At 40.7% G+C, this 13,288-nt stretch overlaps 1 protein-coding gene across 6 annotated transcripts in view; it reads right to left on the bottom strand.

Annotated features, from left to right (window-relative positions):
- The window catches only part of STXBP5L (syntaxin binding protein 5L), a 451,518-nt gene that overhangs the window by 418,064 nt on the left and 20,166 nt on the right, over positions 1-13,288 (bottom strand). For all 6 annotated transcript variants that reach the window (XM_075071819.1, XM_075071811.1, XM_075071817.1 and 3 more), the window contains exon 2: positions 4,460-4,557. In XM_075071819.1, coding sequence (XP_074927920.1) covers positions 4,460-4,557 — 98 coding nt within the window. The remainder of the gene's footprint in view (positions 1-4,459; positions 4,558-13,288) is intronic.

Here is a 13,288-nt window from a genome sequence, read left to right on the forward strand (position 1 = left end):
ACAAGGCCTTATGTGCTGATCCACTACAAGCACTTTACGCAGAAGACTATGTAAGATAGGAAGTCATTAAAACCTGCTCAGTTTTTTGATATTTTAAAAGTCTCTCTATTACAGATTCAATTTTCAGAAGGGTAACAATAAACCAGTTCTAAAAATGTTGAAGTTAGCATAACAGGTCTTAGCCCAGAAACAAATGAGTGTAATAAATAAAATGACTAAATCATGTGCACATTGTAAGAGGAGAAAATGAACATGCTTTTTAAAAAATTCATATGCTCTAGTACTCCTCTAGTATTCCCATTATTTAAAAATGGCATTAATTTAATACATCTGTCCTCACATTCAATAGCTGTCATAGGAATATTAGGCATATTCATCTCAGAGGAATATTAGGAACAAGGGATTTAGAAATGAACAACAGTATATTATTCTCTCTCTAATTACATATAGGTAGAAAAACTTGGGTGATGCTATTGATTAATAATAATTCTATTATCTGAATCAAATTTTCCATGAACGGAGGGCACTCTAAGCTATCAGATTGGTCTGGAAGGTACAGAAAGAAGTGCCACTTCAGCAGCATTGTTCCCCTCCTTCCTTTGAAAGCCCCTCCACAGGTAATTATGGGGTTGAATAAGGATGGGGGCACAGCTCTTCTTCACAAAATCTTCCCCTCCTGTGATAGACGATATCCAGGCTTAATTAATGCTACTTGAAAGCAGGGGCATAGCCATGGGTGGGGCTAGGTAAGTTGCAGCCCACCACTTAGCATCCAGGCCCACCCAAATCTGAGCAGAGGTGTAGTGCTGTCACAGTGGCCTGGAGCATCACTCAGGCACCTGAAATCCAGGAGACTATGAGGACAGGGCTGAAGTCATCTCAATCCACAGGTTGGGAGGGAGGGAGTCAAACCAGGTGTGGTGGTGTGCTTTGTGGGGGAAGGTCTAGGTGGGACCAGCGCTGGGGCTGGACCAAAGCCAGTCTGGGCGCCTAGGCACATGACTGGGCTGGGCATGGGCAGGGCGCTAGAGACTGGGGCAGCAGGTTACATAGACACAATGGCACCAACAGGACAGAGGGAAGCAGCTGGCCGGGCAGAGGGATACTGAGTTGGAGTTGAGAGGGGTGGGCAGAACTCTAGTTTGTGCACACCGGGCAGCCTCCTCTTTTGGTGCCTGCTGAATGGTAAGAGCCGGCTGGAGGTGGTGGGGGAACAAGCCCCTCGATCCCTCCTGCCCCCCTCCCCAGGGCCCCAGATCCCTCCTGCACCCCCCCAATCCCTCCTGTTCCCCAGTCCCATTCCTGTGCCACCAGCTCCAGGCTCTGCTATGCCCCCCAATTCTGCTGCCTCACCCACGTCCTGTACGCCCCTGGGTCCTGCCTCTTCCCCCCAACTCTGGCCCTTGGCCTTTGCCCTCCCCTATCCAGCCCCCCAACCCCAGTTTTCCCTCCCCTCTCTGGATAAACTCTCTCTTCCCAAGATGGCAAGGCTCAGGGAACCTGTTTAAGCTGGAGGGTAGGGATAGGATACAGAGGGATCTAGACAAATTAGAGGACTGGGCCAAAAGAAACCTGATGAGATTCAACAAGGAGAAGTGCAGAGTCCTGCACTTAGGACAGAAGAATCCCATGCACTGCTACAGACTAGGGACCAAGTGACTAGGCAGCAGTTCTGCAGAAAAGGACCTAGGAGTTACAGTGAACAAGAAGCTGGATATGAGTTGACAGTGTGCCCTTGTTGCCAAGAAGGTTAATGGCATTTTGGGCTGCGTAAGTAAGGGCACTGCCAGCAGATCGAGTGATGTGATCATTCCCCTCTATTCGACATTTTTGAGGCCTCATCTGGAGTACTGTGTCCAGTTTTGGGCCCCACACTATAAGGAGGATGTGGAAAAATTGGAAAGAGTCCAGTGGAGGGCAACAAAAATGATTAGGGGCTGGAGCACATGACTTATGAGGAGAGGCTGAGGGAACTGGGATTGTTTAGTCTGCAGAAGCGAAGAATGAGGGGGAATTTGATAGCTGCTTTCAAGTACCTGAAAGGGGGTTCCAAAGAGGATGGAGCTAGTCTGTTCTCAGTGGTAGCAGATGACAGAAAAAGGAGTAATGGTCTCAAGTTGCAGTGGGGGTGGTTTAGGTTGGATATTAGGAAAAACTTTTTCACTAGGAGGGTGGTGAAGCACGGGAATGGGTTACCTAGGGAGGTGGTGAAATCTCCTTCCTTAGAGGTTTTTAAGGTCGGGCTTGACAAAGCCCTGGCTGGGATGATTTAGTTTGGGAATTGGTCCTGCTTTGAGCAGGGGGTTGGACTCCTGAGGTCCCTTCCAACCCTGATATTCTATGATTCCCTGGCTGGGTATCCTGGAAAGGTGGGGGAGGGGAAGAGTAGGCGGGGAGATGTAGACTTCGGACTCTGCTCAGCTGAAGAGGGGGTTCATTGCCTATTATCCCTCATCTCTGCCTTAAGGAATGTGGGGAATTTCAGCCCAAAGGGGGGGGGGACTTTTTTTAGCCCAGCAGCTACCCACACTGGAACATGAGGGTAGTGTCCTCATTCCATGTGCATTATCAGCTCGGCAGGAGAAGTCATTTCTGGGGGCACCAGGGCTAGGAAGAGGGTGTGGTGTTGGGGGAGATGCTGAGCTGGCAGTCTGCCCACCCACACAAATTTCCACTCCTAGCTACACCACTGCTTGAAAGAAGCATTAACTTGGGCTCTGCATCTGCATTTTCCTTAGAGCAGGAATGTTATATAGCCATAGGGTACCTGGCCAATAGCAGCACACGTCCTACAAGAGCCTGGCTGCTGGGGTGGGGAGGAAGAGGAGGGCCAAGGAATCAGTGCTCTGAGGCGACAGCGTGAATGAAACTTCCAGAGGTAAGCTCTAGTCCCCTTCCATAGAGTACAATTTGACCATTTGAGCTGTGGTCTGTCAGAAGTACAGAACATGCGGAGATTTTCCATGCCAGAAACGCATGTGTTCAATGGGATATAGTCTACCTACCTCACTGAGGTAAATAATGTTATATTAACAGCAGAATCACCAACAGCACAGACTCTGGTTAGTGTCCTTGTGGAAGGCTTATATTGGAAAAACATCAAGGCCTTTGAGGATAAAACTTATTGAGCACAAGAGCACTCTAAGATGTAAGGAATCGAAGTCCTGGTTGCTAAATGTGTTAACGTGAGACACTGGCTGAGTTTCCAAATAAACAGTTTTCACTTTATTTGCACCTTGCCTCTGCTGTCACTAGACTCATAAGCACCATGGTGATGGGGAGAGTAGAAGAATCTGTATAGAATAAACTGACCATATTTCATAAAATATCTTTCCACTTTAAACCTGGGATTTATAGGGGTATATAATGTGCACAAGTATTGAGAAGCTTAAAACAGAAATCCTCTTAGATTGTAGTTAAGCTTACGTGTTAGAGTTCATAGGACCAGGGCACTCATGTTCTCACTTATTGCCAATTATTTACAACAGAAGTGCTGAACCTGTAAACTGAGGTTACAAAAACAAAACAAAAAATTCCTTCTATTAAATACATCAAACCCATAACATTTTAACTCTCTTGCACTGTTTTTCTTGTCTCTCTTTATTGACATATATCCCAGTTTGGTGGAACTATCTAGGCCTTGAGAAATTAAGAAATGCGTTCAGAGGAACGTCCTGTAATTCAGAACATTGAAATGTACTTTTTAGATTCTCAAAAACCAGACCATGTTTGAATTTTCATTTCTTTTGTACTGAATTTTTCCCTGTGTTGACACATTGACTGATTTTAATCTATCGGTAGCGCAACATTTCTACCACACTCATCAACATGTTATCTGAACATTTTGCAAAATTAAATTTATATTAAAAGGAGATCTCCAGTTTTCCCTTTCCCTCCCAATGAGGCTCATGGTCATCCTAATCTTTTTATAAAATGAGTTCCAAAAGTATCCTAGACTCATGACTGAAAAGTTTAGGAGTTATGCATATTAAATTATAAACATCAAAACGTCAAGGCAAAATATTATTGTAACAATGCCCAATTTTATAAATGGATATTCACTTTTGAAGAAACTCATGAAGAATGAAAATATCTAAAACAATTTCCTCCATATGTATTCTTGTTTGGAACCTAACCTACTGGTTTTTAATCCGTCCGCTTTCACATACTGAGCATAAAAATTAACTATGTATTAGCCAGTGTTATTCATAAGCCAGTAATTCATGCGTGAAATGTCATCCTTAGTCACATTAGTAAGCCAATATTAATTCCAGAACAGCCAAAAAAACCTACAACTTTTTTAAGATAATTTTTCCAGTCTAAACAGTAAAGTAACACATATCAGAATTTTAATGTGATAAAACGTATCTTACCTGAGTGTTTGTGGAATGAAGCTGATTCATGTCACTACAGTATCAAAAGTACAGAAACTGTAAAGACTTTGAATAAGAAAGGATACATTCGTATGCCTCCTGTTCTTGTCCCCACAGCCAGAATTTTCTGAACTGGGTCAAAAGCTAAGGCAGTGGGCAAATAAGGAAAACCATGGCGAACCGTCTGAAATAGAGCAAACAAACAATTAAAGTATAGGATTTGTAGCACTAAACTCACTATACATACTGCATATCAACTGCATCTAAGTAGAATCTACAAATTGTTCAAAACTGTATTATTCATAATAAATTTTATTAAAAATCTATTTTGAAGGATATGATATTTAGAACCATACAGTTTATTTTCCATCAAAGCTATTTTAAGTTACGTATTTTACCCAGTAATATCACTGGATTTTATACATATTTATAATAACAAAGGAAATGACAAAATATTTATGAATAAAAACTGGTATATGTTGTTCATTTGCTGCATAGATATTATTTCACACTATCAAAGACAGCCCTAGATGCCAACTGATGACAGCACATGAAATGGTGCCTCAAAACACTGCCATAAACAGGAGCAACAGAAAGGAAACAGAATTAGAACAGGAGTTCTCAAAGTAGGGGTCTACTTCAGTTTTCAGGAGGTTCACAATCATCCTCCTTTTCTTATGCTTTAATTAAAATATATTATGTTTCTAGTCCTAATAGTTGCAAAGATGACTTGAAAGAGTGAACTGAGCATAAACTGGTCAGTAATGCACGCCTGAATCTGCAGACACACTGAAACAAAAGCAACATAGCCCTTAAACTGAAGATTGTGAACATGTTTTAGGAGGAAGTGAGGAATCTGCCCTTCTGATGTTGCCAAGTGGGAGAAATGCCCCAGCTAGATTACAGTATGGAAAAGAGAGTCCTGTACGGGAAATGTTGAGAATTACTGCACAAAAACAAAGAAATGTTTAATAAATTATAGCAAATTAACTACTCCTGCCATAGGGCTTCTGAAGAGTATTGGCCTTCATTACTACTTAGTCCCCAAATTGCAAAATTCTAACCTATGTTGATGAGAGATATGCTGCTGTCATAATCATGATACCAAAGATGTACAATAGTAACTAATTATTGTCAGTGATGTAGAAATTTAAGAAAGACTTCAATCACTTTGGTTCCAGACCCTTTTTTGTTGGGAGGACTGCTTTGCCACGTATATGGTAGCATTACTTCAAAATAAACAGCTTGATTTTCAGTATCCCAGCCCAAGTTGGAAAATTGTGCAATACAAAATCTCAGCTGTCAAACTTTCAAGGACCACCAAGGTTTTGCATTGGGGCAATATTCTCTACTGTCTCTACTCTTTGGTTCTTTTTTTCCCTCCACTGCCTATTTCACGGACTTTCTTGATAACCGGGATTTGTGTTCTTGTGACTTCATTTCCTTCACTGAGAGAAGAAAGCATGATCCTGCACTGTTTATATGGCTTATTTTTGCTGTTAATAATTAAAAGTTCTCTTCTGAAGAAGATAATATATTTTTCATTTCCAGCAATTCCAGTATCAACAACATTTTCTTGTAGGGTTTTCCTGGCTAGAGCTTCCCTTGGATCTGGAGGCCTGGAAGGTCAAGGATTTTATAAAACCTGTTCTGCATTTGTGTCCATATTGTTAGCATTTTCTTTTTATTCCCAGTGTTTTTATGGTATAAAAAGTCAGACTTTTCATTCATAAATAACCCTCAAAAGACATATGGAGGGATGTTTGTGTATTTACATATGTATGAGTACGGTCAACAATGTAATCAACACTCTCTGTCTATGCTGTATTCTGATAGTTCAGAAATCAAAAGAACATCCAAGCATTTAAATGAATTGTAAACATGGGATATCTTGGTATTCATCTCTCTTTGAAATGTACTATCAATGGTGGAGGCACAAGCAAATTGACTTATGTTAATTCTGTAGCTAAGTATCGTGATGGACCTCCTTCAAAGTCATCCTAATTACCTTTTGTTCCCAGAGAAACTCTCAACTTGCCAAAGACGACATGAAATTGTATAAAAGATCCCTAGATCCTGATTCTTTCATCTCAGATCTGCTTAAGCTTCATCAGGGGAAGTCCGAGTCACAAGACTGAGGTCCCAGTTATGCTGGTATGCTCTGAATGATATTTGGACATTGGAGTATAATCTATTAACTCAATTCTAAAGGAACTCTTTGCAACTATAAAGTTCACCATCTCTGCTATGAATCTAAACCTCAATGAACTGAACTGTATGTATATTGATCTTTTTAACCATTTCCGCTTTCTTTTGTTTTTTAATAAATTTTAGTTTAGTTAATAAGAATTGGCTGTAACATGTATTTGGGTATGATCTGGAATATTCAATAATCTGGGAGATAATGTGTCTGATCCTTTGGTATTGGTAGAACTTTCTTTTATATGATGAAATAAGATTTTCAGAAATCATCATATTTGACTTAGGTACCTAGATGGAGGCCTGACGCTGGATCACTTTAAGGGAACTGTGTTGTTTGGACTTCTGAGTAAGCAGTAAGGTAATAAAAACGCTGTTGTATGCTGGCTTGATAAAATCTAAGTATTGGAATATCCACCAGTTTTATGGGGACTGTCTGCCTCATTCTTTGCTTTTCACCCTAACTGAGTGACCACGGCTGGCCTCCACTGGAACCTCGGTCACAAACTGTATTTTCTGTAGAGGTCAACATGGATTTTTTTACATTAAGTTGAAGACTCAAGTCCAGGAACAGAGAAAAAGCCCTCTGAGTGGCTGACACCATTCTTTCATAAGACTGACCCATGAACAGCCAATCATTGAGGTACAGGAATACTAAAATTGTCTCTCAATGAAGGTAAGTGGCCACCACTGTCAGAATCTTTGAAAACACTCTTGGAGCTGAGGTGAGTCAAAAGAGGAGAACTCCATATTGAAATGATCCTGATCTGTAACAAATGTTTGTTTTATTTTCTGTGAGATGGATGTATCATTATATGGCAATGTGCATCTTGTAGGTCGAGGAACAAAAACCAATCTCTTGAATTTAGTGAAGAAATTATAGCTGCCAGAGTCATCATCACGAACTTCTGAGACTTTACAAAATTAGTTTAGTTGTCTTAAAACTAAAATCAGCTTCCACCTTCCATTTTTCTTTGGCATGAGAAAGTACCTTGATTAGAAGCCATTTCCCTCATGTTAAGCAGAGAGCGACTCTATCATTCCTAAATGAAGAAGGGAGTTTATTGCCTGTCTCAGGAAGAGCTCGTGAGAGGGGTCCTCATGGGTAACGGGTATAATAGGCCAGGGGAGGCTCAGCCTCCCTTGGCACTGCCGTGGCCGCTAAACCCCTGGGTTGCAGGGTTTTGGGGGGAAGTTTTTATTTAATATGCCTGTAGTGCAAGAAATTGCTACGTGTAAGAATTTGCTACCTACAGCAGTTACTCACATGTGAGGGATTGTAAAAAACTATCTGATGTAGCAAATTCCTACAGATAGCAGTTTCTTGAACAACACCAGTTGTGCAGGGGGTGGGGAGGCTGTCTTGGGCTCCAGCCACTGAAGGAGTCAGATCTAACCAACCAAATTAATGAGGCCATGTGAAAACCAGTAATATGGAAACCAGAATCCTGTCTGATTTTCCTAAGAACTGTTGTCAGCGGAGGTAAAAAGGGGAAGTAGTAGAGCATGTTAACTTACAGAGGCAGAAGAATGCCGGCTGGTGCTGCACTCTACCCCATACTTTGGGCTGTGCTTAACAGGCACAGTGTAGCCCTGTAGCAGGGTCTGGTGCAAATATCACCTAATTGGGTCCTGCCCAGTCAGCTCCAATCAGGGGAAACAGATTGGGGCTGATGGAAAAGGCTTGATGCCGGTCTGATGATTGGCAACACCTGCTGGCCTGACAAGCCAAGGGCTATAAAGGTTGGGAGGGAGCCAGAAGGCAGGAGGACAGCCGGGAGAAGTCAGTCAGGGAGGGAAGTGGAGGCCTCCTAGTTAAAGACTGACTCTGCCGGTAAAGGAGCTGACTAATCCTGTAAAACTTGTATACAGATAGACGCTGGTGGTGGAATAACCTTAAGTAAATAAAGACACGGGTGTTGCACAACCCTGAAGCCTCTCTGAGCCTTACTGGGGACAGCAAGTGGGCCCCAGGAAGACGGCCGGATCGTGGACCCTGTTAATCCCTAAACTATTGATACTAGAATAAGAAAATACCAACAAAACTAGAAATCATGTACATGATTAAACTATCTGACTAGCAGACAGCAGGATCACAAAGGGAATCCTAAAATAGCAGCCCTGTGCTCTGTGGATTGTAGGCACTACTTATTCTTGCCATGAAAGAAGGAGCCAAAAAGAGTGACAGAGAAGGCAGTGAGGAGATGGGGCTTCTCACCACATAATCCCACCTTCTAGCTCCCTTTTTGGCATCTTGATCCCTGGAGGCAGAAGAATGGAGCAGTACCTGTGCTCCTCAGATCACATCTAGTGTATACCAAACATACACAATGTTTTCTTTGAAACAAACCAAACCAAACTGAGGATACAACTTTAGCCAAAATCCTTCTTCAGCATTCTGAATTCTTTTTTCAGAAGCAATGAGTTAGAATAAACTTTACCCCACCAATATGCATGTACAGCTAATTAATATTCTTTATGCAAATAAATTATCTAGACTTATGTAAGAATAAGATTAATTGGGTCTGCCAGCATTTCACTCATAAAACTGAAACATTACCAAAACTGTATAGAACACAACACAGTCATTTCAGTCCAATTAAGCTACACGGGGGATCTAATCAGATTCTTTTGTAGCTGTAGCAACAAAATCCCACTAGAATTTAGTGTGCATGCAACAATATAATTATTAATACAGTGATGATAGCTTCTAATAACTCTTGTCCTATGGTAAGATAAATTAGCTTGTAAAGCTATTTCCTTTCAAAGTATTTTTGATCTTCCATAAATAACTCCATAAAATACAGACTTAAAATTGATTGTAAAGGGTTTCCATGAAGTAACATAGTATATGCTCAGAAATTGTGCATGTGTAACTTGTCTAATAATGTAAAATTAACAGAAGCCTGAGGTTCAGTTAATATTTTCTAGATAAAACATTTTGGGGATAAAATTTAAAAGCAGGATTGACTTATTCAGGTGTGTCAGTATTTGAGAAAACATTCGTGGGGTTTTTTTGGTGGGGGGGGTGTCAAAATGGATAACGATGCCCAGGGTTATCAGTCAGGATGGTAGATTCTATTTCCAGTGTGCCACCAACATGCTTCGTGTCCTTACAAAAGTCACTTACACTCTTTGAACCCAGTTTAGCAAAGTATTTAAGCACATGCTTAAATCCATCCCTATCCAACAAAGCACTTAAGCCCCATGCTTAACTTTAAGCATATGCTAAATCCTATTGATGTGAACAGGCCTTATGCAATTACCTAAAAATAAGCCTATGCTTAAGCACTTTGCTGAACAGGGATGAATTTATGAATTAGGGCCTTTGTGCTTCAGGGATGCTCTTATCCAGCTTTGTAAAAGATGTATAAATATCAAGTATTATTACTTTTATTGATGTTGAATGCAGAGGTGAAAGGGGGCTTCAAAACAGTACATTGCTATATGTGGTGGAGCCAAGCACAGCCATGCCCTCCTTCCTTGATGTGTCTTTGTGCCTGGACCTGCCCCGCTGAGTTCTCTACTCACTGCCCACAAGAGGTGGAGAGAGTGAGAAAATCAATACTGCACTTCCATCCCAAGACAAAAGAGACACAAGACAATGCTGAGAACACATGAGGCCTCCTCTCGAGACAACACCTAGGAGACAAGTAATGAAATGCTCTGAGGTTTTTTTATGCTTCCCAGTTTCTTGTTGAAACAGAAACTTTGAGATTTAAAAAAAAAAAAATGGGTTTTGCCCCTTCCCTACTTTTCCTTTATTCATGTCTGCCACAGAATTCACCAGAATGAACTATGTTTACATTTTTGTTCCTTTTCTCATTCTGTAACTGCACCCATCGACTTTAACCAAGCATATCTGTAATCTTTAGATCAACCAAAGACCTTGTTAAAGTTGATAGATGCACTAAGCACTCTTCATTTCAGCTTAAATAACTCCTTCCATTTAATGCTCCTTTGTGCAGGGGTAGCTGAAACAACAGAAGCCCATGGCTCAAAGGCCATCAAGGCAAGGCCTGAGCAGAAGCTAAGCCATACAGGCAGAGGAACACAGAGGCTGGGAATTAATTGGCGACAGCTGTAGGTGTCTGTGTGTCAGAAAGGCAAAAAGCAATGAAAAAGCCAAGAGAAAGCCCGCAGACAAAGCAGCAGTTCCCCATCTTGTAATGTAACCTACATACTTGGCATACTCAATACTGAGCAGTCATAAGCATGACCCTGCCAGGAAGCAGAGAGAGTTCTTTGTGGCACAAGACGTGCTGAAAAGGCAAGTTTACCAACAGATGTGGTAGATTCTCCTTCACTTAAGTCTTTAAATCAAGACTAAATATCTTCCTAACAGATATATTGTAGCTCAAACATAAGATTTTAGGCTTGATGCAGGAATTTTATTCGGTGAGGCCTGATTTCTGCAGATTAGACTAGATCTCAACAGTCCCTTCTAGCCTTAAAATCCATATATTTATGAAACTGAACATTAGAACATAATGCAAAGGGTTAAGGTTAAGGATTCATCAGTACAGTTTAATTGTATTTTTAGTGTATATCAAAGACAACTGAAACCATGGATAACAAGCCTTTTTTAATGTGCATAAATATATAAATAAATAATATTGGCATTAGTTGTGTATAGTATATCCTGTAAAAGTGTTTCAGATTCTATTTTTAACTATCTCAATCAAATGCTTCATATTAAAGAATGAAACTGGACATCATTAACAAGTATATTTGTAATCACTATTATAATTCCCTCTGATGCCTAAAAAAAGTTTTGCTTATGTATTTATATTAGCTTCAGTTTTGTTTTTGTTTAAAAGTAAAAACAGTATAAATCACATGCCCATATAGTTTCTATGTTACCTAACATAGTCACCAAACTGTAATATCCTAAATGCATTCTGCTGAGTCAAGACGATTGCCATTGCATTTATCATCTTTCGGCACAATTCCCAGAAATGGTTCAGTTCTAGTTCTCCTACGTGAATTTACAATATTATGTGCTCTAAACTCCATAGTTTTTCTACCTGAGAAAGCTAGCAAACTGTGGTTACTACTTTTAAATCTGTTAAGATTAATAGTTATTTGGCACTGAATGCAACTATACTGATCAGAATGCACTTCATTTAGAGTTGTTTTGAATTTTATATGAGCCTCAATAAGAACTAATTTGTGATTCATCTTTAATCTATGTACCATTAAAATAAAGCCTTGATTATTTGGGGGGAGGGAGGGACAAGCATGCAAAATTATGTGGCACTTATTAATTCTGTATTCTAACGAACTGTGGTCTTCCATTCTTAGTAAAATGTTTCTTATTTTAAAAAAATATAAAAATAACTAATACAAATCCAGTTCAAATCAGTAAGTTTATACAGCTGATTAAAAAAACACAAGAGCAAATCTAGAATGTCTCAAGAAACATACAGTACTTTGGAAATAGACATTATCAGGTGACATATCATGCCTCTAGGAAGAAAACTGCATGTTAGTGTCAGGGGCTTTCAGAAGATATCCCTCCATCATGGAGTTTTCCTCCACATTTGTCTTTTGGGGGCAAGGACCCTGAACCAGTAGATTTCCAGAGATCTCAGGAATCTGCTACAGGACAAAGCCAACCTATACAGAGCCTGTGTCCATATGTTGCTGCATTCTGACCCATGGAAACTTTCACCCAAGCTCCCTGTTCGCATGGTTGACAAGGGCTGCCTCCTGATGGCTGCTGTCCCTGTAATACCTTTAAATGCAGTTTCCACATTGCAAAGGAGAGTCCATTCAGGAATTAATATAGCCAGAGTCTGTATTAACTTCTAAGCAGATTATTTGTGTAGTTGAAAGAGCGACAACATGATTTTCACCCCTGGCCTTCCGGCCCCCTCTGCCTGCTCAATCAGGGCACTCATAGTGGGCCCGTGCCAGCCAACTCAGGCTTGTGAGGCTGTTTCATTGCAGTGTAGGCTTCTGGACTCAGGCTGGAGCCCAAGCTCTGGGACCCTCCCACTTCACAGATCCCACGACCAGGAACTTTTGCAGGGTCTAGGTGAAGGGAAGGTACAATGCCACAAAGTCAGCTAACTTTAATCTTTCTATGGATAGGAAGATATTGGCTCGCATAGGGTCCCCTCCCCATACAGATCAATGAAGCACAATATCGCTTATGTTTTGGAAAAAGTAGAAAACATCTAACTTACTGTTTCTAATATAATAAAATCCTTTTCTACTTTTAAAAGTGACCGAAAACTGGAATTGTGAGGCTCTATGCTTAATGGCACCCTGATTTCCATATCAAATGTGCTCATTTTACAGGTAAAAATATTTTCTCCGTCACTGTCAGCCCTGGGATCTGGGAGTCAAGCTGGGTTCTTTCCTTCTCATGCATCATCACCAGTAATAAAAACTCTGCAAGGCAAAATTAAGCTGTTAATGACACTGTCTTCAAAAGGCTTGAACAGGTGGAACTGTGAGGAATTTAGTAAATAATTCCATTGATGAGGCACTAAAGCAGTGGTTTTCAAACTTCTTTAATTTGCAGACCCCTACAGAATTTCAAATGGAGGTGTGGACCTCTTTGGAAATCTTAAGACAGTCTGCAAAACGCCAGGTTGAATACTACTGCACTAAAGAGAAAGAACCCAGCTAACTCTCGCTTAGTTCCATTGACTCTGACTCTGCAGGGCTAACAGGAGTAGAATTCAGGGGAAAATTATTTTAGTCAC

This window comes from Chelonoidis abingdonii, chromosome 1 (genome assembly GCF_003597395.2).
Source record: "Chelonoidis abingdonii isolate Lonesome George chromosome 1, CheloAbing_2.0, whole genome shotgun sequence".
NCBI classification, from domain to species: Eukaryota; Metazoa; Chordata; order Testudines; family Testudinidae; genus Chelonoidis; species Chelonoidis abingdonii.